General features: G+C 37.0%; 1 protein-coding gene across 3 annotated transcripts in view; it reads right to left on the reverse strand.

Moving 5' to 3' along the window:
• Positions 1-464: 464 nt before the first annotated feature.
• LOC114087379 (protein POLR1D) overlaps positions 465-23,544 on the reverse strand; it is a 41,281-nt gene continuing 18,201 nt past the window's right edge. For 2 of the 3 annotated variants that reach the window (XM_027928846.2, XM_027928844.2), the window contains 2 exons: positions 14,375-14,449; positions 465-1,142 (listed from right to left, as the gene is read on the reverse strand). In XM_027928846.2, the coding sequence (XP_027784647.1) occupies positions 875-1,142; positions 14,375-14,391 (285 nt within the window). In that variant the 5' untranslated portion in view covers positions 14,392-14,449 and the 3' untranslated portion in view covers positions 465-874. Of the gene's footprint in view, positions 1,143-14,374; positions 14,450-22,118; positions 22,224-23,544 lie in introns of those variants that run through there. The other variant, XM_027928847.2, reaches the window with a different exon arrangement.

Below are 23,544 nucleotides of genomic sequence, written 5' to 3' on the forward strand. Positions count from 1 at the left end.
GTATTTTATTTAGAGGCAGGGTCTCAACGAGTTACTTAGCACCTTGATTTTGCTGAGGCTGGCTTTGAACTCATGATTCTCTTGCCTTAGCTTTCCAAGCTGCTGGGATTACAGATGTGCACCACCACGCCTGGCTTATCCCCTTTTCTATAAAATCTCAAAGTCATTGTCACCCTCTCAAGGACAGGGCCAAGGATATGAGTCCCCTTGGCTTCCCGGTGTAGCCACACTGATTCAAGTTCCTTTCATGCTTTTGACCATTAACTTTTCTGTTTTTTTTTTTGGAGGGGTGGGGGGGTGAGCAGCCAGACCTGATTTGCTGGATTCCCAGAGTCAGGCCTCTGGTGACAATCACTAAATTTCATGGTAAGTTTCCAGCCCTTGGAGGGCTATAAGTTTTCATGATATAAAATATGGTCAGATGATTTCTAAAATTTGAATTTGACACCCATAAAAGTAAAGCATAGGATTTATAAGTATTTTATTTTTGAGAAATTTTGAGAAATGACCAAAAGTGCAGCACATCAAAAAACTGGGACTAGTTTTAACAATCTGAAAACTTTAAATTCTAGATTTACAGGTTTTGAAACTAACTTCTAAACAAAATAGGATAAAAGTAACACAGATGTATACTACACTGCCAAAGCAGCCCACACATGCCACGACATCTTCAGAGCAAGTCCCTTTGTAATTATTCCTTTATGAGTCTTAAGGTCATTTTTCACCTGCCACCAACAGCCACCTTTAAAAACAACAAAGGACCTACTGGGAAGATGGCTCTTAGGCATCTGCCCTGCCGGCTCACCTGTCCTCGCACACCCCAGTCCCAGGTCAGTGCGGGCTCAGCTGGCGTGGGCCGGCCCCTCCCTCAGCCTCACCGCCTGCTGGGCCGCGGGTCACACTTGTCCCGGGTGCCCCGCTTTCTTGGGGGGGAGTACCCCACTGAGCCTCGAGTGTGCAAGCTGTGCTTGTAGGGATGGCTTCTGTGCTTCTTCGGGTTTGCTTCTTTCTGGTCCTGGCTTTTCGCAGGTTCCTTATTGCCTTCTTTTTGTTCATGCTCTTGCTCCTTATGGGAAGGCAATGTGTTCTTGATTGTGTTGATTAAGAATCTTTTATTTGTGCCAGCAAGAGGACACTTCATCCTGTGGGGTGGGGTGGGGAGGAGGATGAGAAAAGGGAAACCATCATAAATAAGAACTGACTTCCAAGCTGAACCCACTATCATGATTAGTACCAAAGAACTGTGCTTTACAGAATCAAGTTCCTGAGTTTGTTCAGCTTTCCTTGCATGCCACCTAGTGTAAACTCCGAGTACAGGGGAAAGTCAAGACTTAGAATTCCTGAGGCAATCTGACTGGACAGGGTGCACCCTCTCGACCTTTTTTCCTGGGACTAAATTTCTTATAGAATTTTATGTACAGGTGTTAACAACAATGCAAATTAGTAGAATCATTTAATATTTTCTCCATAAAAATGCCTGATTTGATTATAGTCTCTTTCCAGTTAAATTTATCGTTTTTTATTACCAAAGAATGAAAATGAAAACCAAGTACATTCTGGTATGTCTTAAATACAGGAGTCAAATGACCTATAGAAAAAAAAAAAAAATGCACAGGGCCCATAACTATGCAATAATCTCTCAAAAAGTTTCTGCATGGAAGTAGCTTCATGATTCAAGTTCACCTGGGAAAGAGACCGTAAATAATTAATTTGCCAATTTATATGCTTAGATATTTACTACAGTACTTATTTCGTATTTTTTTCAGGTGTAATTATACATTCATTTAGAAAAGAAAACCCCAAATAAATGAAAACCTGCATATTTCTCTTGGCCGTGACCAGTCTGCCATATGATGGGCTATTTTAGGACAATGCTGGTCCCTAAAAATCATGTTATTCAGGGTGACTGGTATTAAACAAAAATGAATAATATCCATCTTTCTATAAAACTTTAATTCACACAACACAGACAGTCTCTGACTTACTCTGGTTTCAATTCTTTTTAAAATTTTATTATTTTTATTTACAGCAGAATGCATTGTAATTCTTATTCCACATATAGAGCACATTTTTTTATATCTCTGGTTGTGTACAAAGTATATTCACACCAATTTGTATCTTCATACATGTATTTTGGATAATGATGACCATCACATTCCACCATCATTTAAAACCCCCTGCCCACTCCCTTCCCCTCCAACCCCTCTGCCCTATCTAGAGTTTGTCTATTCCTCCCATGCTCCCACTCCCGACCCACTATGAGTCAGCCTCCTTATATCAGAGAAAACATTTGGCATTTGTGTTTTTGGGACTGGCTAACTTCACTTGCATTATATTTTCCAACTCCATCCATTTACCTGCAATGCCATGATTTTATTCTCTTTTATTGCTGAGTAATATTCCACTGTGTATGTATGCCACATATTTTTTTTATCCAGTCATCTACTGAAGGGCATCTAGGCTGGTTCCACAGTTTAGCTATTGTGAATCGAATAACCCAATCGATAAATGGGCCAAGGACCTGAACAGACACTTTTCAGAAGATGATATACAATCAATCAACAAATACATGAAAAAATGTTCATCATCCTTAGCAATTAGAGAAATGCAAATCCAATTCTCACTCCAGTCAGAATGGCAGCTATCATGAAAATAAACAACAATAAGTTGGCAAGGATGTGGGGGAAAATATGCAAAGCTGGTGGGGCTGCAAATTGGTACAGCCAATCTGGAAAGCAGTATGGAGATTTCTTGGAAAACTGGGAATGGAACCATCATTTGACCCAGCTATCCCTCTCCTCCGTCTATACTTAAAGGACTTAAAAACAGCATATTGTAGGGACACAGCCACATCAATATTTATAGCAGCACAATTCACAATAGCTAAACTCTGGTTTCAATTCTAATCTTTCAACTTCAAGAGGTACAAAGGCACCAGGTATGGTAGCATACACTTATAAACCCAGCAGCTTGGGAGGCTGAGGCAGGAGGATGGCAAGTTAAAAGCCAGCCTCAGCAACTTAGCAAGGCCCTAAGCAACTTAGGGAGACCCTGTCTCAAAATAAAAAATAAAAAAAGGCTGGGGAGGTGGCTTAGTGGTTAAAGAGCCCCTTGATTCAATCCCTAGTATTAAAAAAAAAAAAATACAAAAGCAATACTTAGTTGAAACCACACTTAAAATTCTGATTCAAAATTCTTTACAATAACTTTATTATAGAATAAGTTTTTTATAGTTGTAGGCCAATGAAAGTGTTCTGAGCACATTTAAGGTAGGCTCGGCTAATCTATGATTTTCTGTAGGCTAAGTGTATTAAATGCATTTTTGATTGATGACATTTTCTTTCTTTTTTCTTTTTTTGTATTTTCAACTTGTGATTTCTTTCTTTGTGGTGCTACAGATTAAACTCAGGGGTGCTCTACCACTGAGCTACATCTCTTGGCCTTTTTAAAATTCTAAGATAGGTCTCACTAAATTGCTCAGGCCGGTCTTGAACTTGTGATCCTCCTGCCTTAGCCTCCTTGGTCACTAGGATTATGAGTGTGTGCCACCATGCTCAGTTATGATGGGTTTTATGAGGTTGCATCTCTATTGTAAGTCAACAAACAGTTGTATGTAAAAAATCAGTCCAATAGTACTCCATTACAGTAACTGTGTAGTACAGTATTGCAGAAATGAAAGATAGGCCGTTATTAGCCTGGCCTCAGAGGTCAGATCACCTCAGGCAACCAGAATGACATTGAATCTGGAAGTAAAAGGAAGAGGGCAGAAAAAATAGAAAATAAAATACTCCATGTTGCAAATAAGTAGCTCTTGAGCCTAGAAGGACAGAGAAAACACTTGAGAAAAGCAAAAGTAATTCTCTGTGAGATATGCCTGAGCAATGCTCAGGCTAGGAAGTGACTAGTGAATGAAGTAAAATAAGGAAGGAAAAAAACTTGAGAAAAAGGGAAGCTGGAGGAGTATAGTAGAAGCAGTGGCAACATTTAGAGGTGGTGACAGTATTTAAGTTTAGGAGCCTCAGAATGAGAAGAGGAGCAAAGAAGAAAGGCAGGAACAAGGGCAAAGAAACACAGTTCTGCAAAAATCTGGAGAGTATAAAACTACTGGAACTCCTTGCCCTATTGGGGTGAACTTCCAGAAAAAGTGCACCATCATTACACTCCCCTAATAGTTCCAAGATAAAGCCCATTGATGCATCCTAGAGGCACATCAGCACTGGAACACTGCTGAGCATGGGGAGGGCAGGTGATAAGAGGGTGGGCTGAGTTCTTCCTGGCCTTGTGGAATGTCACTGAATCTAGGCACTGCTTTGCTGAAGATACTTAAGCCACTGCAGTTACAAATTCAGCAATGACTCAGAATTCTGAGTACCACGCACCAGCATGTTCCCAAACGGTGTGCCACTGACAACCTAAAGAGGTGTGCCACTGACAACCTAAAGAAAAAGCCACCCTTTGACACATGTGGAAAGTATTCTGGATGGGTGGTCTGCTGCTTACCATAGGAGCAGAATCATTTTTGTGAAAAAATCAACCACATCTATCTCTTGGATATGTAAGCCAAGAAACAGTTAGAAAATAGGCCCACTACAGAAGAATTCTGGGTTAATTTCTGGAGTGGGCCATCTCAGTACTGGTAAAGCTGATCAATTATTCTCTGGATTTAAAAAATGAGGAAAGGTGAACTATTTCCAGATGAGACAACAGAATCTCAAAACAAAATCTTATGGTAATTGCTGATGAAATCCACTAGATTCTGTGACCTTCAGTGTCAGATCATCTTTAAAACCATATGCTTATTGGAGGTGAGCCAAGCTTAGCTACAGAACTGCAGTGTTCATAGTATAATCCACTGACCCAACATACTGACCACAAGACTGGTTGTGAGAATGATTTGTTTTTCTAGAATAATTCCACAAGAAAACTAGCATTTACATCTCCTTTTAACATCAAAGATGCAATTTTAAAAAGTTTGACACACAAATATTGCATGTGATTGGGGTATAGCGTGATACTTTGATACATGTATCAAACATTGTATACAAAATCTAAATATCAAATCAGAATATTAGCTTATCTATCACCTCAAGCATTTATTATTTCTCTGTTGTAGAATTATTCAAAATCCTCTCTTCCAGCTCTTTTGAAATATATAATAAATTACCAACTACAGTCACCCTAGTATATAGACAATTAGACTTTGTTTACCCTATCTAACTGTATTTTTTTTTAACCTGTTAACTGACCTCTCTTATTATCCACAACTTCCCTTCCCAGCCTCTGGGAGCCACTATTCTACACTCTACTTCTGAGGTCAACACTTTCAGCTTCCACATATGACTGTGAACTTGTGGCATCTATCTGTGTCTGGCTGATTTCATTTAACATGATGTCTCAGGGCTCTTCTATGTTGCTACAAATAACTGGACTTTATTCTTTTTTTTTAAATTATTTTTTAATGGCAGAATAGCATCCCATTGTGTGTAAGCATGAAATTTTTTAAATTCATTCATCAAAAGATAGACACTTAGGTTGATTCCATATCTTATGCCACTATAAACATGGTAGTGCAGATGTCTCTTTGACCACTGACTTTTTTTCCTTTGAATATATACACAGTAGTGGGATTGCTGGATCATGTGGTAGTTTCTATTTTTAATTTTTTGAGGAACTTCCATACTATTTCCCATATGGGTGTACTAATTTTTATTCCCATCAACAGCGAATAACTGTTCCCCTTCAAAGATGCAAATCGTGTGTGTGTGTGTGTGTGTGTGTGTGTATGTGAGACACACACACACACACACACACACACTAAGGATTTAACCCAGGGGCACCCTCTCGTTGACCTGTATCTCCAGACCTTCATTATTTTTAAAATTGGGGGATAGCATATCACTAAGTTGCTGAGGCTGGCTTCAAACTTGTGAGCCTCTTACCTTAGTCTCCTGAGTTGCTGGGACAGGTGTAGGTCATGGGCCTGGACAAAGATGCAATGTTTAATGTTTATTATGCCTGAAATTCCATTCAAGGTGAAAATCCAAGGATGGCTTAGAGAGACTTGGCTTACTTGGGGTGAGATTTTTAAGTCAGACCTCTCCTAAACATGCCAATATACATTTTAGAAATAATACTCTCTTAATAAGTAAGGCAGGGCAATGAGAGAGGGGAGTAGTGGCAAGCCGATGGAAAAGTACATATAAAAAATAAATTTGTTAAGAAAGTATAAAATTTGTGCTGAATATATTCAAGTGTAAGAGAGCAGCATCAAAGCTAACATTCTCGGAAACCAATTGGGAGAGTTTCTGGCTTTCAATGTAATCATTAATTTTGGTGAATCCCAAAGTCAGCTCTAACACTATGAAATCATACTACATGGCCCAATGACTGAGCACACACATTCTAGAATCATACTATCTATCAGACTGAACATTGGGCATGTTATATAATCCCATCTTGCCTCTTAGCTGCTAATGGGGGATATTAATAATGACTATCTTAAAAGGATTGCATGCAGATCAAAATGAATGAGAACACATGGAGTGCTTAGAACAATGACTGACACATAACAGTTAATTTTAGCTTTGGCTCATAGCTTAGTTTTACTGTTTAATCAGCTGTGTGACCATGGACAAGTTACTTACCTCCTCTCTGCTTTGGTTTTCCCCATCTGTAAAATGGGAACAATAGGAGTATCTACCTTAAAGTTACTGTGAGGATTTAATGCTATAATTCATAAAGCATTTAGCACAGTGGCTGGAATATAGCAAAACTCCATTAAATTTCAAGTTAACTGTGATAATAAGTTAATCAAGAACACAGCAGAGCTGGGTGTGGTGACACACATAATTCCAGTGACTAGGGAGATTAAAACAGGAGAATTTCGAGGCCAGTCTCAGCAATTTAGCAAGACCCTATTCCAAAATAAAAAATAAATAGGGCTAGGGACATAGCTCTGTGATAAAATGTCCTTGGAAAACACGCATACATAGCCAAGTATCTGATGTTTCTTAATGAAAAGGAAAAAAACCCAAAAAACGAAAGAAAAAAAACCTTAAGTTATCATTAAAAGCTAATGAGGCATTTCATGGAAGTTTTCATAATGACTGTTAAAATTCAAAAGTTTTGGTACTTAGAATGGTTAGGCTTCCATACTGAAAGTTTCATTTTCTAGGCTATCTCAATTCTCCATTGGTACTAGAATCAACGGGCTACTAGATACTACCTCTGAGCTTTATAACTTGCATTTCCACCTGTTTTGCAAACTTTCTAGGACTATTGTCCTCAGATGTAAACTAAAGGTTGAAGTAGTAGATGAGCTCTAGTGTCCCTCCTAGTTTTAAGGGTCTCTGCTATAGGTGTACCCCCTAGAGAACAGGATCCCCCCTCATTCTTCACATTAGGAAATTACTTCATTTCCTGTATTTGTCCTCTTTTACCTCTTATTGCCATTTTCTCCCTGAATTTGAGATAACAAGAAAGCTGGTATAAGACAATAAACCATGATGCCTTTTCCATGTCACCTTTGAACCTTGTGAGATGAGCACAGGCCATGACTGTTAGATGTGTTGGCACCAAGTCTGTGACTGTGCTTGAGAAGGGGTGAGGGACCAAGGAGACTACAGGGCAGAGCAGCTGCTAACTTATCTGTCTGCAGCCCATCCTAACCAATTGACTTTCTCATCGTGGCTAGTTATTTTTATTTTTGGTTTGTTTTGGTTCCAGAAAGTTATACTAGCTCATATGGAAAGTGCCAGATTTACGGCGTTAACAATATAAATGGATATAAAGCCTAAATATCATAAGACTGGTTATACTGCTATAGAAAGGACCTATGACACACAGCCAGAATTAAGGTTTAGAGTTCTACCTATGTTAAGCTTTATTTTTATTAAAAAAGTATTTTTGGTACCAGGGATTGAACACAGGGGCACTTGACCACTGAGCCACATCCCCAGCCCTTTTTATTTTTTAATTTTGAGACAGGGTCTTGCTAACTGGCTGAGGCCTCACTAAGTTGCTGAGGCTGGTTCTGAACTTGTAATCCTCCTGCCTAAGTCTCTCGAGCTACTAGGATTGTAGGCATGCACCATTACACCACCTCACAAACTTTATTTTTTAAAAATTTATTACCTATAGCTGGGTATGTATGGTAGAACATGCCTGTAGTCCCAGGAACCTGGGAATTTGAGGCAGGAGAATTTTAAATTTGAGGCCAGCCTAGGCAAAATGAAACCCTGTCCAATAAAACATTAAAATAGGGTAGGAATGTGGCTCAGTGGTAGTGCACCCCTGAGTTTAACGCCTAGTACTGGGGGTATTTATTTAGACAGGATCTCCTATGTTGCCAAAGCTGGTCTCAAACTTGTGTGCTCAAGCGATCCTCCTGCTTCAGCCTTAGTAGCTGATACTGGGCATAAGCCACTGTGCTTGGCTTATGTTTAAACAATTCCCTTGACGGTCAAATGTGTCATCCCAGAAGTTGTGATGGAGGGTCTCACATGCTATAGGAGAGGAGAATTTCTAGAAAATCTGCCATTAGAGACCAAGATGGATCAGGGCTAGAATTATAAGCTTTTCACTTTTTTTTTTTTTGAGTGGATACACCATATACGATCTTTTGCAAAAATAAGGCACTTGCTCTCTGTTGTTATCATACTCAACTTATGAAAAACAAAATCTGGGATGCAATGACACAAACTCAGCTGCTCTGGCAAAAGGATCACAAGTTTAAGGTCAGTTTGGGTAACTTAACTTAGCTAGATAATCTTCAAATGGAATGAAATGAAATGAAATAAAAAGAGCTGGGTCTATAGTTCAGTGGTAGAGTACCCCAGAGTTCAATCTCCAGTATTGCGAAAACAAACAAACACTTAAGAAATAAAATAAGCTATAAAGAGGGCTGGGGTTGTGGCTCAGTGGTTGAGTGCTCGCCTAGCATGCTTGAGGCACTGAGTTTGATTCTCAGCACCACATAAACGTAAAATAAAGATATTGTGTCCACTTAAAACTAAAGAATAAATATTTAAAAAAATAAGCTATAAAGAAATCTAGAGGACAGAAAGTGGAAAATAAAAGGCAATTTTTTTTTATTTTAATATTTTTGGGTCTCCCATTGAAGAATGGAGGTAGTATCTACCTTTCCTACAGATTTAGACCTGCTACTTTTGGCTTCTGAAATAGCTTTATAAATATGATCAATTAAATAGTGATATATAATCACTAGCCACTGGATTTTAGGTAGAATAATAACAATGATGATATATACTTACAAAGCAATCACTGTGCTAGTACATTACCAATGTTACTTCGTTTAGTCTCTATACCAGCATCTACTTTATAGACCTGGCAACACTAGTCTGGCTAGGGCAGAAGGAACAGGACAGAGAAAGGCTCATTGCTGTCTAAGCAGATGGCTGATTAACAGAGCAGCCAGGGAAGCAACTACAGGAAAGTATATGACACAGGATCAGAAAAGGATGGCTAGTCTCAGAAGTGCAGAACAGTTACAGACATGGTTAAGGACAAGGATGAATACTTGACTCAACATACTTGACTTTGAGGTGAGTGAAATATAATAGGCATTGGGAAATTATGATTCATAAAAATTAGTTTTTTTCTTTTGCAGTGGTAGAGATTAGACCCAAACCTCATGTATGCTTGATAAGCACTCTATCACTGAGTTACATTCTAAGCCTCATAAAAAATTTTATGGAGTTTGGTGTAAGTGGTACAAGCCTGTAATTCCAATGATTTGGGAGGCTGAGGTAGGATTGGAAAGTTTGAGGCCAACTGCAGCAATTTAGTGAGGCTCTAAGCAAATTTATTTAACCCTGTCTCAAAATAAAAAATAAAAAAGGGCTGGGGATGTAGCTCAGTGGCAAGTGCCTCTGGGTTAAAAAAAATTTTTTTTTAAATGGTAGGGAAATAGATATACTGGGGTCATGGAAGCAAAATTCCATGTAATGCACTTCAATTCATCCCCTAATTCTATGGCCAAATCCATTCCCATATCAGCAAACAGCATTTCATCTAGCATGAACTATCATGGATGTAAATCTAAAATAATGCCTCTGGAAAGACTGAGGCTTTGGTCGATTACAACTCACTTTGTTGTTTAATGCTGCCACGGCTATTACAATCATCCATAGTGCTGCAGTTTACAATTTGGCAATTAAATGTCTCAGTGTGTGGCCACCTGAGAAATGCTTTTATAATATTATAATCCCCATTACTAAACTGTTAACCCTTAATTACTCTGCTGCATACAGTAATCCACCCCTTCCCCCAAGCTTGAAGCGGGTGTTCAATGACTATCTCCAACCCTGTGCCTAAAAGTAATGCAAAATATTTGATGTGTATATTACACACACACACACACACACACACACACACACACACACACACACAGATAGATGCATTATGCTAGGCCCTGTAGTAAAGATAAATACCAGACCCTGTCTCAAAATAAAAAATAAAAAGTGCTGGGGATGTAAAGTATCTCTTGTTTTTTTTTTTTTTTGTATTGATGGGGATTAAATCCAGGGCCTGGTGCATTCGAGGCAAGCACTCTACCAACTGAGTTATATCCCCAGCCTGAGGCTTCATTCTGTATATCTCTTCATTGCTTTTTAGAAGACTGCAGAGAGGAACAAAGGGTAGAGGAGGGTGAAATTCAGAAGCAGATATGTAAAGACTAGTTTGCTGGTATAGACTGTGGTGAGGCTGTATTCTTTGGCCTCTAATCCCTTAGCAACACAGGTCATTTACATAGATATGTGATCTAACAGTAACACATTCAGGGCTCTCTGATTCACTTTCATAACTGGATATGGCAGGAATGTAGAAAGCAGGGGTAGTGAGCACTTGCATTTCAGAGGGTTATCAGACAATAATCCAGAGAAGAAAGCTAGTGTAGAAAAGCAACATCACAGCCTATCAGCAGAGAGCTAGCTGGGGGCCTTAGCAAACATCTTTTAATAGGTTATACTTAACCCATATTAAGTATAAAGTAAAGACTTGGATTTCTCTGGCCCTGAAATACTATCAAGAGCCTCATCTATGCATAACCTGAGACTTGAGCTCAATTTTCTCTTCCAATTGATTCTAACACAGGAGCACTGTGTTGTGATCACTTCTTATTTTTCTGTATTCACAAATTGATAAAAAACCCAAATAAAATGGAATGTGAGTATTCTTCACTGCCAGGAAAGTGAGTATTCTTCATTGCTGTCCATACCTGCATCTTAATATACTTACTGGTATGCAGTTGAGTATTTAAATTAATTTAAAAAACCATATGTCTGGATAAAGACTGGAGAAATTATTTGCTTTCCAATAATTAAGTTGAGGACAAGGCTGAGGATGTGGCTCAGTGGTAAGGTGCATGCTTTGCATGCTCAAGGATCTGGGTTTGATCCCCAATGCCAGAGGGGGAGAAAAGTTGACGTCATCAAGTGGAAGAATAATGTGGGTTATTTCCTCTCTATCTCTAGACTGAATTTAACCAAAACAGAAAAGCATTCAAGAATGTCATTTTCCTTAAAACAACTGGCTTAAGAAAACAAGATTCATTTTCTTCAATTGAAAATAAAAGACTTTCATTATTCATCTCTCCCCTTCTACCCTCCTAGGAAATCTCCCTGGTTCTATTGTGCTTGTACCAAAGTGAAGCTAAAGCAGATTAACCATAAGTGCATTTCTCTAATAATTTGGGGTTACATTCTCAGTTCCTAAACTCTAGACCTATTCTGAATAATTCCAACAGCTTCCTCAAAGCATTTCAATGGCAGCATGTGGTTGTTTCCTTAAAAGGTCAAATCTTAGCGCGGCTCAGGGGCACATGCCTTTAATTCAAGGGACTTATAGATCTTCGGCAGGAGGATCTCAAATTGAGATCAGCTTCAACAACTTAGTGGGACCCTAAGCAAGCATAGCAAGACCCTGTCTCAAAATAAAAAATAAAAAGTGCTGGGGATGTAAAGTATCTCTTTATCCAATCCCCAATTCCTAAGTAAAGAGAAAAAATGGAAACAAACAAACAACAACAAATGAAAATGAAAGGCTCATACTTTGGGACAATACTGAAAAATTACATTGGGCTGGAGATTAGCTAAAATGAATGTGACCAGACTAAAAATTGCTTTGAAGACAGTGAAGTCAAGAAATTTTCCGAAATTTATGTTTATAAATCCCTTTTTGTTGACAAAAAGGAAGTCATATGGGTCAACATTTCAGCTTCCCCAAGGTCTCTGTCAACAAAGAGCCTCTAAAGATTCTTTTGCTGAAATATATCCAAAGAAGCATACAGTGCCAAGTGGTCTCTTTCTCTGTAAAATAAAAAGTGGTACCCCACTTGCATTTTCTTTTTTGTTTAGCAGCCTCTATCGGGCACCTGACCAACTTTCTAAGATCTTTCTTATAGAATATCCAAAGTAAAACCATGTCACTCACTTTACTTCTATTTTAAATTGTAGGGCAATTATAAAGGTTTTCTAGATGTTTAGAAAAATAAATATGGCCCACCAGTGAGCAACAGAATATCTTCTTTATGACTGGGCCAGGATATAAGTGGCACATGCCTGTAATCCCAGTGACTTGGAAACTGAGGCAAGAGGATCACAAGTTCAAGGAAAGCCTGTGCAATTTATTGAGACTCTGATTCAAAATAAAAAAGGGCTGGGGATGCAGCTCAGTGGTAGAGCACTTGCCTAGTATGTGCAAGGTCCTGGGTTCAATCTCTAGTACCACAAACAAAACAAACAAATCCACAAACAAAAACTCCCCAAACTATCAGTCCAAGGAGTTCCACTCCATAGGGATGGGTGCTTGGACGCCTGGTCAGGCTACTCCAGTGCAGAGGTACTGTCAACCTCTGGCAGAGGTGTGGATCACTCTGTATTCTACAGAGCACATTTTCGTTATTCTTTGCAGTCAACCAGGATTAGTAAATTATTTTTAGAATGTGTGCGCACTTTAGAATCACTTTTGGATATCTTTATTTTTTAAATTTTTTTTAGTTGTAGTTGGACACAATATCTTTATTTTATTTATTTATTTTTATGTAGTGCTGAGGATGGAACCTAGCTCCTCGCACATGCTAGGTGAGTACTCTACTGCTCAGCCCCAGCCCCAGCCCCATCACCTGGATATCTTTAGAACTCCAAAGTCTAGTCATGCCTTATAATAACTGAATGTGGGACACATGTATTACTAGTTTTTGAAGCTCTCCGAGTGATTTAAAATATACAGATAAATTTGGGAACACACAAATTCACCCACAAATTTAAATAGATGGAACCCAGGTGTTACCCCAGGATGAGTAGAGTAAGGGTACATGCGCTTTATCTCAGCACCAGTAAGCAGAGGCAAGCTGTGGTTGTCCTGGGTCTAGACCTCTTTTCATAGCCCATATAGCTTCCTGAGTCACTGAGATTACTGATATGCAACACCACACCTTGCTATGCTTTGTTATTTTTCTTGTTTTGTTACATCTGCTTGCTGAAATCTCTCTAGAGCAGCAGTTCTCTAAATATGATAAATATATCCCCCACAGGGTTGAGGTTGACATGTGCACTAAAGATGTAAAAGCAATGAATAAAACTTATACCAAGAATCAAGACAGTGACACCATATGGTAAGGTATGGTAAGTGGGAAGTACACGTAAAGCACTTCAGCTATTTGTGAAGTATGATGGTTGTATGAAAGAAAAGTACTTGTGTGACTGCTGCAAAGTGAAGTAGCGATTATCTAGACATGGGTGAGCCTGTCACTTCAAGGAAAAAAATTCATAGTACTCATTGCAACATAAAACTGTTAAGTTTTATTTTTTACTTTTGTTACTGGGGATTAAACTTGGGGTGCTTACCACTGAGCCACACACTTTATTAAATTTGAACAAGCTCTATTTTGTATAGCAACTGCCAGTGTGAACTTTATTCTCCTTCACCAAATTGTATACAATCAAATGTTTAGAGTTAAAAATCATATTTTAAGATAATCTGTAACTTACTAAGAACTATAATTACAACAGAAATTCTTTAATGATGAACTCTGATATAATACTGCTCTTACACAGGTGCCTTTGGGCACAGTGGTTATTTTGAATCTTGGGAATTTGTGAACAAAAGGGATGATAAAACCATAATGCACATCTTCCATACACACCCTGCCGCCCACATCCAGTGGCTGGAGCTTCTCAGCATTCAGTCCTCAGCATTGTTCTTACTCTACACTCGCCTCTGGGTGATTTCCTCCACATACAACCTTGTATATTCCCACTCTCTGTTGCAGATTCATATATGGATATTTCCTGCTAAGGCTTTTCTTGTTAATATATTTTTGAGTTTTAATAAAGATTACTCAAGAACTTACCAACCCATAGGTCCCATTGTTTCTGCTCTAGTTTTCCCACGCTTTGCCTCCTTTAGCAGTTCTTCTATTGCTTTCCTGATGGGAAAGAGGAAGAAATTTGAGATGCATTCACTCCACTAAGTTATGAAAATCAACTCATTTCTCATGTATGGGAAAGAAACTGACTTTTAAAGCATCATTGCTGGGGGAATACTTTTTCTTTTTTAGTGGTGAGCAGTTTTGAATACAAAATGAAAAAGAACCCTTTTATATGAAGTGAAAAATACTAAAAAGAAAATAAGAATAAAATAACAAATTGGAAAAAGTATTTGTAATATTAGACAATTCAATTATTTATCCTTAACATAAGAATTTTTTCTTTTTGCTACTGGGGATTTAACCCAGGGGGGCACTTTACCTTTGAGCTATATCCCCAGGCTGTTTTTAAATTTTTAGATAGGGTCTGGTTAAGTTAATGAAGTTCTCACTAAGTTGCATGTATCCTATATTTAAAATGTTTAAATTCACTATTATTTAAGGATCTCCAATGAACCATATAATGATTAATGTTTCTGCTCATTAGTTAGTGAGGGAGTAGATAAATGAGTACTCTTTTCTCTATTAGTGGTAACAGAATATTTTTGGAGAACAATTTGACCACATGATAAAGAGCCTTAAGAATACTACATACCTGTTGATCTAAAATTCCACTTTATCTTAAAAAAATATTCAAGTATGAAAACTATATGTATAAGGATACTCATTAAATACCTTGTTGACAAATAAAGAACAGAAAACTTAAATATTTACTAATAAAAGATTGGTTAAATAAACCACAGAACTGCCACATTTGGAGAAGATTAGGCAGTCAATAAAATAAACGTGAAGGAATAACTGACACAGAAACACATTCCTAAGACTATAGACATTCCTATAATGACATTCCTTTATATATACTTAATATATAAAGCTGGTTACAAAAGTTACGAATAGAATAATCTTATTTTAAACATATTTAAATGATAAGAAAACATTTGGAGGAACATTGTTAAGATTACCTTGGGGTGATTTTTTGTTATTTGCTTCTCTGTATTTTGTTTTTTCTACAATTAATATGTATTATTATGTATAACTTATACATAATAATTTAATATGTATAATTTTAAAGAGATTAAAATTAACTCCAGAAAACATACTTACTAACCATATTCTGAGATTTAACTGTGTGTAAGACACTGTGCTATGAGTAGCAACACAGGAAGATAATCCCTACCTTAAATATTATTATGATATGTAAATAACAAAGTTAAGATAAAGAGGTATGAAGTTGGAAACAATATAGTTCAGAAATAGAACTATAAATCTAATCAGAGTTTTAAAACTGAATAATTTATATAGATTCTATATTAAAACATTTAATTATACTGTATAGTATTACTGCATACTATGTACATAATCCTGATGTGATATGAGTATTTTGTTAGTTTATACTAATTTTATACTAATTTTTATCTTATCAAAGTAAAATATGCATATAGCTTAAAAAGACAAACATTTCAAACATTTAAAAGACAACAATAAAAGATAGCAGTCTTCTACTTCATCCTTCCCTACTCACCCCACCAATTTTTTTCTTTTAAAATATATTTCTCCTGCTATTTACCTCCATATTCCTAATACTATGCTTTTAAACTATTCACCATCCTTTTAATAAAACACATCTGCTTCTTTTTGTATAACTCACATTAAAAAAAATTCTTATTAGTACTGACATCTTTTAAAAAAGGTCTTTTCAGTTAATTCAGCAACTCAACAGTTTATGATCTCTTCTGGGAAGGCCACTTCCTGGGTCACTGAGGAACTGAAGCACTTGCTTATCTACCAACATGTACATCTTCTTACCCTGAACTTGCTCAATCAGATAGAGTTTCACAGCCCAATCTTAGGATATCACAAATAAGAAGTCATCTGATTATTCTCCTCCTTCCAGCTCTTTAAAATAATACAGCCTACTGATATGATCTGGCAACTTTGTCTATTATAATTGCTTATGAAAATCTATCTGATCTAGCTTAAAAAGAGAGATCCTTAGAGGGTACAACTATTCTAAAGACAATTCTCCACTTCCCATTCACTAGTGTGGTAGTTTCTAATAAAAACGGATCATCAATCATTCTTAGCTCCATCCATATGCTCTTGTCATTACCACAGAAATGGTCAAAAATCTTCACTGGAAAAAAATAATTTGAGAAGTTCCCTGTTTATGAACAATATATATAAATTACAATAAACTGGAATGCATTTTCTAATAAAAGCTGTGTGCCTGGCTTTCTTGTACAGACTGCAAAAGCTTATTTGAGTCAGAATAAAGTTGAAATGCAGTACACCACAGAAAGAGTCTTACAGAAACCTTGAAGGCATGTTCTGGGTTCATTTAAGAATTCTGATTCTTCTTAATTTCAGTTTCACTTAAGACAATCTCCAGCACGGTTATTAACTTTACCTGGTATGATTAAGAGTGCCTTTTGATTTATAAATACAAAGAGAAAAGAAGGCGTATGTATGAGAAAGACTGCCTGAGGTGAAAGAAATTCAGGGATGAAAGATCATACAAGGAAGGGCAAGGAATGGGATAGGTATTCAGTCAGCTGGTCGTCTCACTGATAAAGATGGCTTAGTTGCAGTCCATAACAGAGGCTGGATGCAGGGTATCACTCCTGTGGTTGCACTGTTAGGTGTCTTTAACTGGTTTAACAACTGATGTGGATATAGAGCTTTCAGTTTACAAAATGCTTTCCTATCTGAATATGGTGATGTAGGAATTACCACCAGCTTACAGATGAGGAAAATGATATTCAGAAACATTGACTACTTTGCCCAAAGTAGCACTGCTAATGATGAGTGAGGAGGAGGAGGAGGAACAAAGCAAATGAAACTCCATCCAGGTTTTGGTCTGTGTATCCTCTGATCTTTCATTAAATTATCTCCTCCACAGACATTTGTGCAGCAAATCCTAGAGAAATTTTCTCTTTATCATTAAGAGGCAAAAAATTAAAAAAAATAAATAAAGAAAAGCTGTCACTTCTTCTATGTATAAAGAAAGTAGGAACAGGCCAATACTAGAGAGGCGGAAGGAATGAAAGGATTGCTCATTATTTTATCCTAAGAATGTTGAGCATTCCCTACTTCCCACCCGAAATTCTCCAGCATAAACTTCTGCAGGGCCTTTCTTCCAAATGGGAGAATAACATTTCTCACAATTATGTATTCTGACCTTGAAACATCATCACCTTCCAAACTAAGGGGGAAAAAAATCAGGTAGTTTTTCTACTGCTATGGCCTCTGGAATTCTTGCTAATGAATTCCTGAGTGAGGATATAGTAAATCTTGTTTCTACTGCTCATAATTCAGAGGCTAACCACACGAATTATCAAAGATCATAGAACATCAATGTATGTGGAGCAAGACAGTTTTTACTGAGATGTTGAAATAAAAGTGTAAGCTGCAGTTAAAATATGGGAAAGAAACAGAAGAATATATAAGAACTAAATATAGAACTTAAACAATTAAAAAACTACTGAGACATAAATTCTCCGAACACTCATTTTTATACTTACTTTAAATATCTTAGAAATTTGTTTGTAAAACAAACCCATTATATTAGAATATTAAGTTCCACAAAATGAAGACCCAGTAGAGCTGGGTCTCCCAAACTAGTATAGCAGTTTTCTGGGCATGGAAACAAACTATAATCAATTTTCAATGATCCACGAGTATATCATCTACAGCCAACTTTCCATTCTAGCTCAGCTTGCTCAGGACTGTCTATGCATTCCATCAGCCAGCTGGTACATGCTTAAGGAATGTCAACTGATCATAATAACAGCTTAAATAAAAAGCCAAGTGGGAATGCAAATCTGGTGCAAAATCATCTTAAAATCCAAAGTCAAACAAATTAGTTTTGAGTTATCTGGGTCTGTGTTTCCTTTTATTCACACAAATCAACTGAGAGCTATAACTATTCTAGTCTCTAGAAAGGATACCAAGAAATTGAAGGCAATTAAAATGAAGCACCAAAAATGGAAAGGCAAATTAAATAAACAATTTAGGAAAATGAAAAGTTTAAAAGAATAAATTCAGGAGTCAAATCTTAAGTGACTGCTTAAAAATGAGGGGGCGGGGTGAATAAGCAAGGGTAAAGGAAAGCTAGGAACATAAGGATGATCATGAGAAGCTCTCCTTGTTTTGTGCCTCTATCAGTCTTTAAAAAAAGTCACCTTTGGCTGGCTGAGGTGGTGTAAGCCTGTATTTGTGGCTACTTGAGAGGCTGAGCCAGGAGGATGACAAGTTGAAAGACAGCTTGGACAACTTAGTGAGACCGTGTTTCAAAAATAAAAAAGGTAGGAGATGTATCTCAGTGGTAGAGTATCCCTGGGTTCCATCTCTAGCACTACCTCCCCCTAAAAAAGGTCTCCTTTGAACAACTAACTGTATAGTATCTGTCACATGATAGAAAAACAGGTTCAAATAAAATCTGTTCACACAAGTATGACTTGGTGACAAGAACACAGACTTCTTAGAAAACTGGTAGAAACCAGCATCATTTGCTGTTTACTGGGAAGTCCTCTGACAAGCTCTGTTCATTATCAATGATGATGGTAACCAGTTATTAACAATCAAACTACTGGGTAGAATACAAGAGAAATTTTGCTATAGCAACCTAAATTTCTTCCTATAATGCAGTGATAAGATTTGAAGAGAAAAATGGAATAATCTACTTGATCTTTAGTAAGGATTTAATGTCAAACCACAGAACATTCTGATTAAAAAATGTGGGCAGATGATCGGATCACTGCTGGACATCTGCAAACAGCTGCCTATAGGCTCATAAGGAACCAGCAGTAACTAGTGGTTTAGCAATCATGCAAATCTGTAGAAACCATAGGAAAAAGTCTGGATTCTGTGTGACTTACTATTTTGATTATTATATAGACAAATTCAGGATATTCTTATTTAATTTCAGTAAAACAGTCAATTAGGGTCACCTACCATCACCAAAGAAAGGCAAAAAATTTTAAATTGTAGATAAGGTTTTTGAAGACAAGGTAGATAGGAACATTAGAGTCATTTGGTAAGTTAAAAGATTTATTCATAGATATAAGATGGAGGTGGCAGAAATTAATTCTGTAAATTATGCCAAATATCAAATTATGCCACACCAAAGACTTAAGTACTATGATTTTTATAATGAGCAAGGCCTTTCCTAAAAGACTTACTACTAGGGATTTCAGAGCAAATAAATACCCATGTATATACTTTAAAACAAAGGATGAATTATCTAGAATGTGGGGAGGGAACTCCAACATCTATTTATAACATAAAAAACAGGAAGTAGTGACAAAAAGTGCTTAATTTTTGAAAATACAACAAGAGTGGAGGTTGATGTAGGAACATGAATGAATTAATGAGACCTTTTGATTCATGCCCACATGGACATCAAGAAAGAAGAAAAAAAGCCATATTTTAATTATTGATTTAAAAAAATAGATATTAAATTGTTTGCAATGATGATGACAATCATCTTAGCTACCTCACAGGGTTTGTTGTGAGAATAAAACAAGGTACTTTATTTGGAACCAAGTGTTCTGCATTTATAAGAAGCATAAAAAATATGACAGCTAGTTTTTACTTGACCAAATTCCCAAAGGTCAGGGAACTTGTTTTTTCCACTTTAGTTTTCCTTACACATGGCACATGATAGGTACTACGTTAAAATCTGGGGGAATTAATGGGTTCTAGAAGTGAGTGGGACATGATAAAAATGTAAAGTTTTTTTTTAAAATGGAACTCAATAGTAAGAAAACAACTTGATTAAACAATGGATAAAGGAGGAGCTAGGCATGGTGGTACATGCCTGTAATCCCAGTAGCTTGGGAGACTGAGGCAGGAAGATAACAAGTTCTTAAACTCTGTCTCAAAATGAAAAAAAAAAAAAAAAAAAAAAAAGGATTGGGGATGTAGCTTAGTGGCAGAGCACCCCTGGGTTCAGTCCCCAGTATTTTTAAAAAAGAAGAAGAAGAAGAAGAAAAAAAAAAGAACAAAGGACCTGAAGAAACATTGTTCATAAAGAAACATTTGAATGGCCAACAGATACATGAAAAAAAAAAAAGTTCAAAATCACCAATCACCAGAGAAATGTAAATTAAAACCACAATAAGATGTTGCTTTGCACCTGTCAGAACTGCTATTATCAAAAAGCTGAAAGTGTTGATAAGGGTGTAGAGAAAAGGGAACCCTTGTAACTATTGGTGGGAATGTAAACTAGTATACTCATTTTGGAAAATAGTCAAGAAATTCCTCAAAAGATTAAAATTAGAACTACCAAATGATCCAGCAACCCCACAACTTGGTCTATATCTAAAGGAAATAACATCAGTATATTGAAGAGATAGCTGCACTCTCCTGTTCACTGTACCACTGTTTACAGGGCGAAGACATGGAATCAACCTAAGTGTCCATTAATAGGTGAATGGATAAAGAAAATGTGTGTACATATGTTGTGTTTATGTGTGTGTGTAGATATAGACATTATATCTATCTACATACTACAGGATACATCTCAGCTTTAAATAAGGAGGAAATCTTGTCATTTGTGATAACATGGATGAAACTGGAGAATATTATATGAAAGAAGCCAGACATAAAATGGAAAATTCAGTATGCTCTCACTTATATGTGGAAATAGCTGAATTCCCAGAAGCAGAGTAGGATGGTTGTTACCAGGGTTTGAGCAGAGGGATTAGGGGGCCTAGGGAAATGGTCAAAGAATACAAAATTTCAGTTAGAAGTAAATTCAAGAGATTTAGTTTACAGCTTGGTGACTTTAGTTAATAATGATATATTATATTCCTGAAATTACAAACTATTAATTTTAAGTGTTCTCTCCCTCCAAAAAAGTATTGTCAAGTAACTCATGTGTTAATCAAATCGATTCAGTCATTCCATAATGTATATGTATTTTAAAAAAAATGGGCTGGCATGGTGGTGCATACCTGTAATCCCAGTGACTGGGAAGACTGTGACGGGAGGATCACAAGCTTGTGGCCAGCCAAGGCAATTTAGGGAGATCTTGTCTCAAAATAAAATAAAAAATAGGGCTGGGGATGTAGCTTGGAGATAGAAATCCCTGGGTTAAATCCCAGCACAAAAAATAATAACATGGCATAAAAGATAAAAACGAATTTTATTTGTCAGTTAAAATTAGTTAATTAAAAATAAGAAAAAAAATGCTGTATCTGTAGCCAGGATAGGAAATGATAGATGGCATGGAAGAAAAGGCAAGACAAGGATAGGGGAAAAGAAGACAAAAGAGGAAAAGTAAAATGTGTACTGAGTGAATAAATATACAAGGAGAAATGTAAATTAAAACCACAATAAGATGTTGCTTTGCACCTGTCAGAAAACCACAATAAGATGTTGTTGAGGCTACAGGCTTCTGTGTAATCTCCTAAAGTGGTCAGATTTGAATAGGAGCATACTGGCATCACATATCCTTAAAATATTAAATGAAATATTAGGTCAGAGGTTGGTGTCATAGCTTAGTGGTACTGTGTAAGGCCCTGAGCACTGGGGAGAAAAAAAAATAGGTCATACTGGGAAACCACAGACCCTAAAGTCAGAATCAGGTCCATCTGGAATTTTTCCTGCTAGGATTGAAGACTTAGGTTCTCAAAGGCTGCTTGAAAATCTCAGCAAGGCTCCATACCTGCAAAACACTCTTCCTGGTGGGCAAGGTGGCACATGCCTGTAATCTCAATGGCTAGAGATGATGAGGCAGGACTGCAAGTTCAAAGCCAGCCTCATCAACTTAGTGAGGCCCTAAGCAACTTAGAGAGATCCTGTCTCAAAACACAAAAAGAAAACAGGTTGGGGATATGGCTCAGTAGTTAAGCACCCCTCAGTTCAATCCCAATCCCTGGTACCCAAACAAACAAAAAAACAAAACAAAACAGAAAATACTCTTCCCTTAGGTCACTACCACTTAGTCATAATGGCCTTTGTTTAACATCTAATATCATTCACTGGCTATGTAAGTGGTAAAAGTCCACTTTATTCACATATGTTGACATCCTCTAAACTTCCATTTCCTAAGACAGATGCTAATTGTGCTTTGAAAGGGAATAGCTTAGTGTTGGTGGCTGAGTGCTATGGTGAAATGTTATAATGGGGACACTGGCTTGTCTATTATCAGTTCTTGCCACAAGGTATGTGGGATTACCATGTTTAGGGACTTGGCTATGACTGTCTCGAAGCCTAACACAGCTCTAATGCCCAGACTGACTGCAGTAGCTATCTGCCCTTGGCCGTACAGCTGAGTTTCAATAGGCTATGCCTTCCGTCCAAATGGCTTTTCACTCTAGCCACACCTCATCACCAGACACTCAGCTCAGATGCTGCCCTTTCCACCAGACCTTTCCTGATCTCCCTTGTTTACTCCACATCAAAAGATGTAGTTGCTCTTTTTTCTCAAGTCCACTGAGGGGCAAGTGAAATCCTACGTGCCATATTTCCAAATATTTAAAAGTTACAGAATAAGCAGGGTGTGATGGCACAGGTCTGTAATCTCAGATATTTGGGAGACTGAGGTAAGGAGATTCCAAGTTTGAGGACAGTCTCAGTAATTTAGTGAGGCTCTAAGAAATTTAGGGAGACCCTGTCTCAAAATAGAAAAAATTAAGAAGGGCTGGAGATATAGCTTGGTCATAAAGCACTGCTAGGTTTAACCGCCAGTACAAAAAAAAAAAAATAAAATAGTGTCACAGAAAAGTTAAAAAAGTATTAAATAAAATGTATTCCTTCTTCCCATCTTAACATTACAGCAAAAACAAAACAAAAGCCCATATGACAAAGTCAGCAAAATATTTGCTTTATTGCTAACAGACTAGTCTTTTAGCAAGCTGGTAATATTTGGACGAATTAACAAATAAAGACATAATTCATATATTTATTTACTCCATAAATTTTCTTGAATTGGTTTCAACAAAATTCCTAATTATATTGTGATTATCATGATTTTCACATTAACCATAATCTAAAAGTATTAAAAAGAAAATATAATATTCAATGAGTAAAATTTTAATGTTTCTCAAAATGTACATTACCTTAAAAATGTAAAAAACTGACAACCTAAA

Source organism: Marmota flaviventris, chromosome 4 (assembly GCF_047511675.1).
Source record: "Marmota flaviventris isolate mMarFla1 chromosome 4, mMarFla1.hap1, whole genome shotgun sequence".
Lineage (NCBI taxonomy): Eukaryota > Metazoa > Chordata > Mammalia > Rodentia > Sciuridae > Marmota > Marmota flaviventris.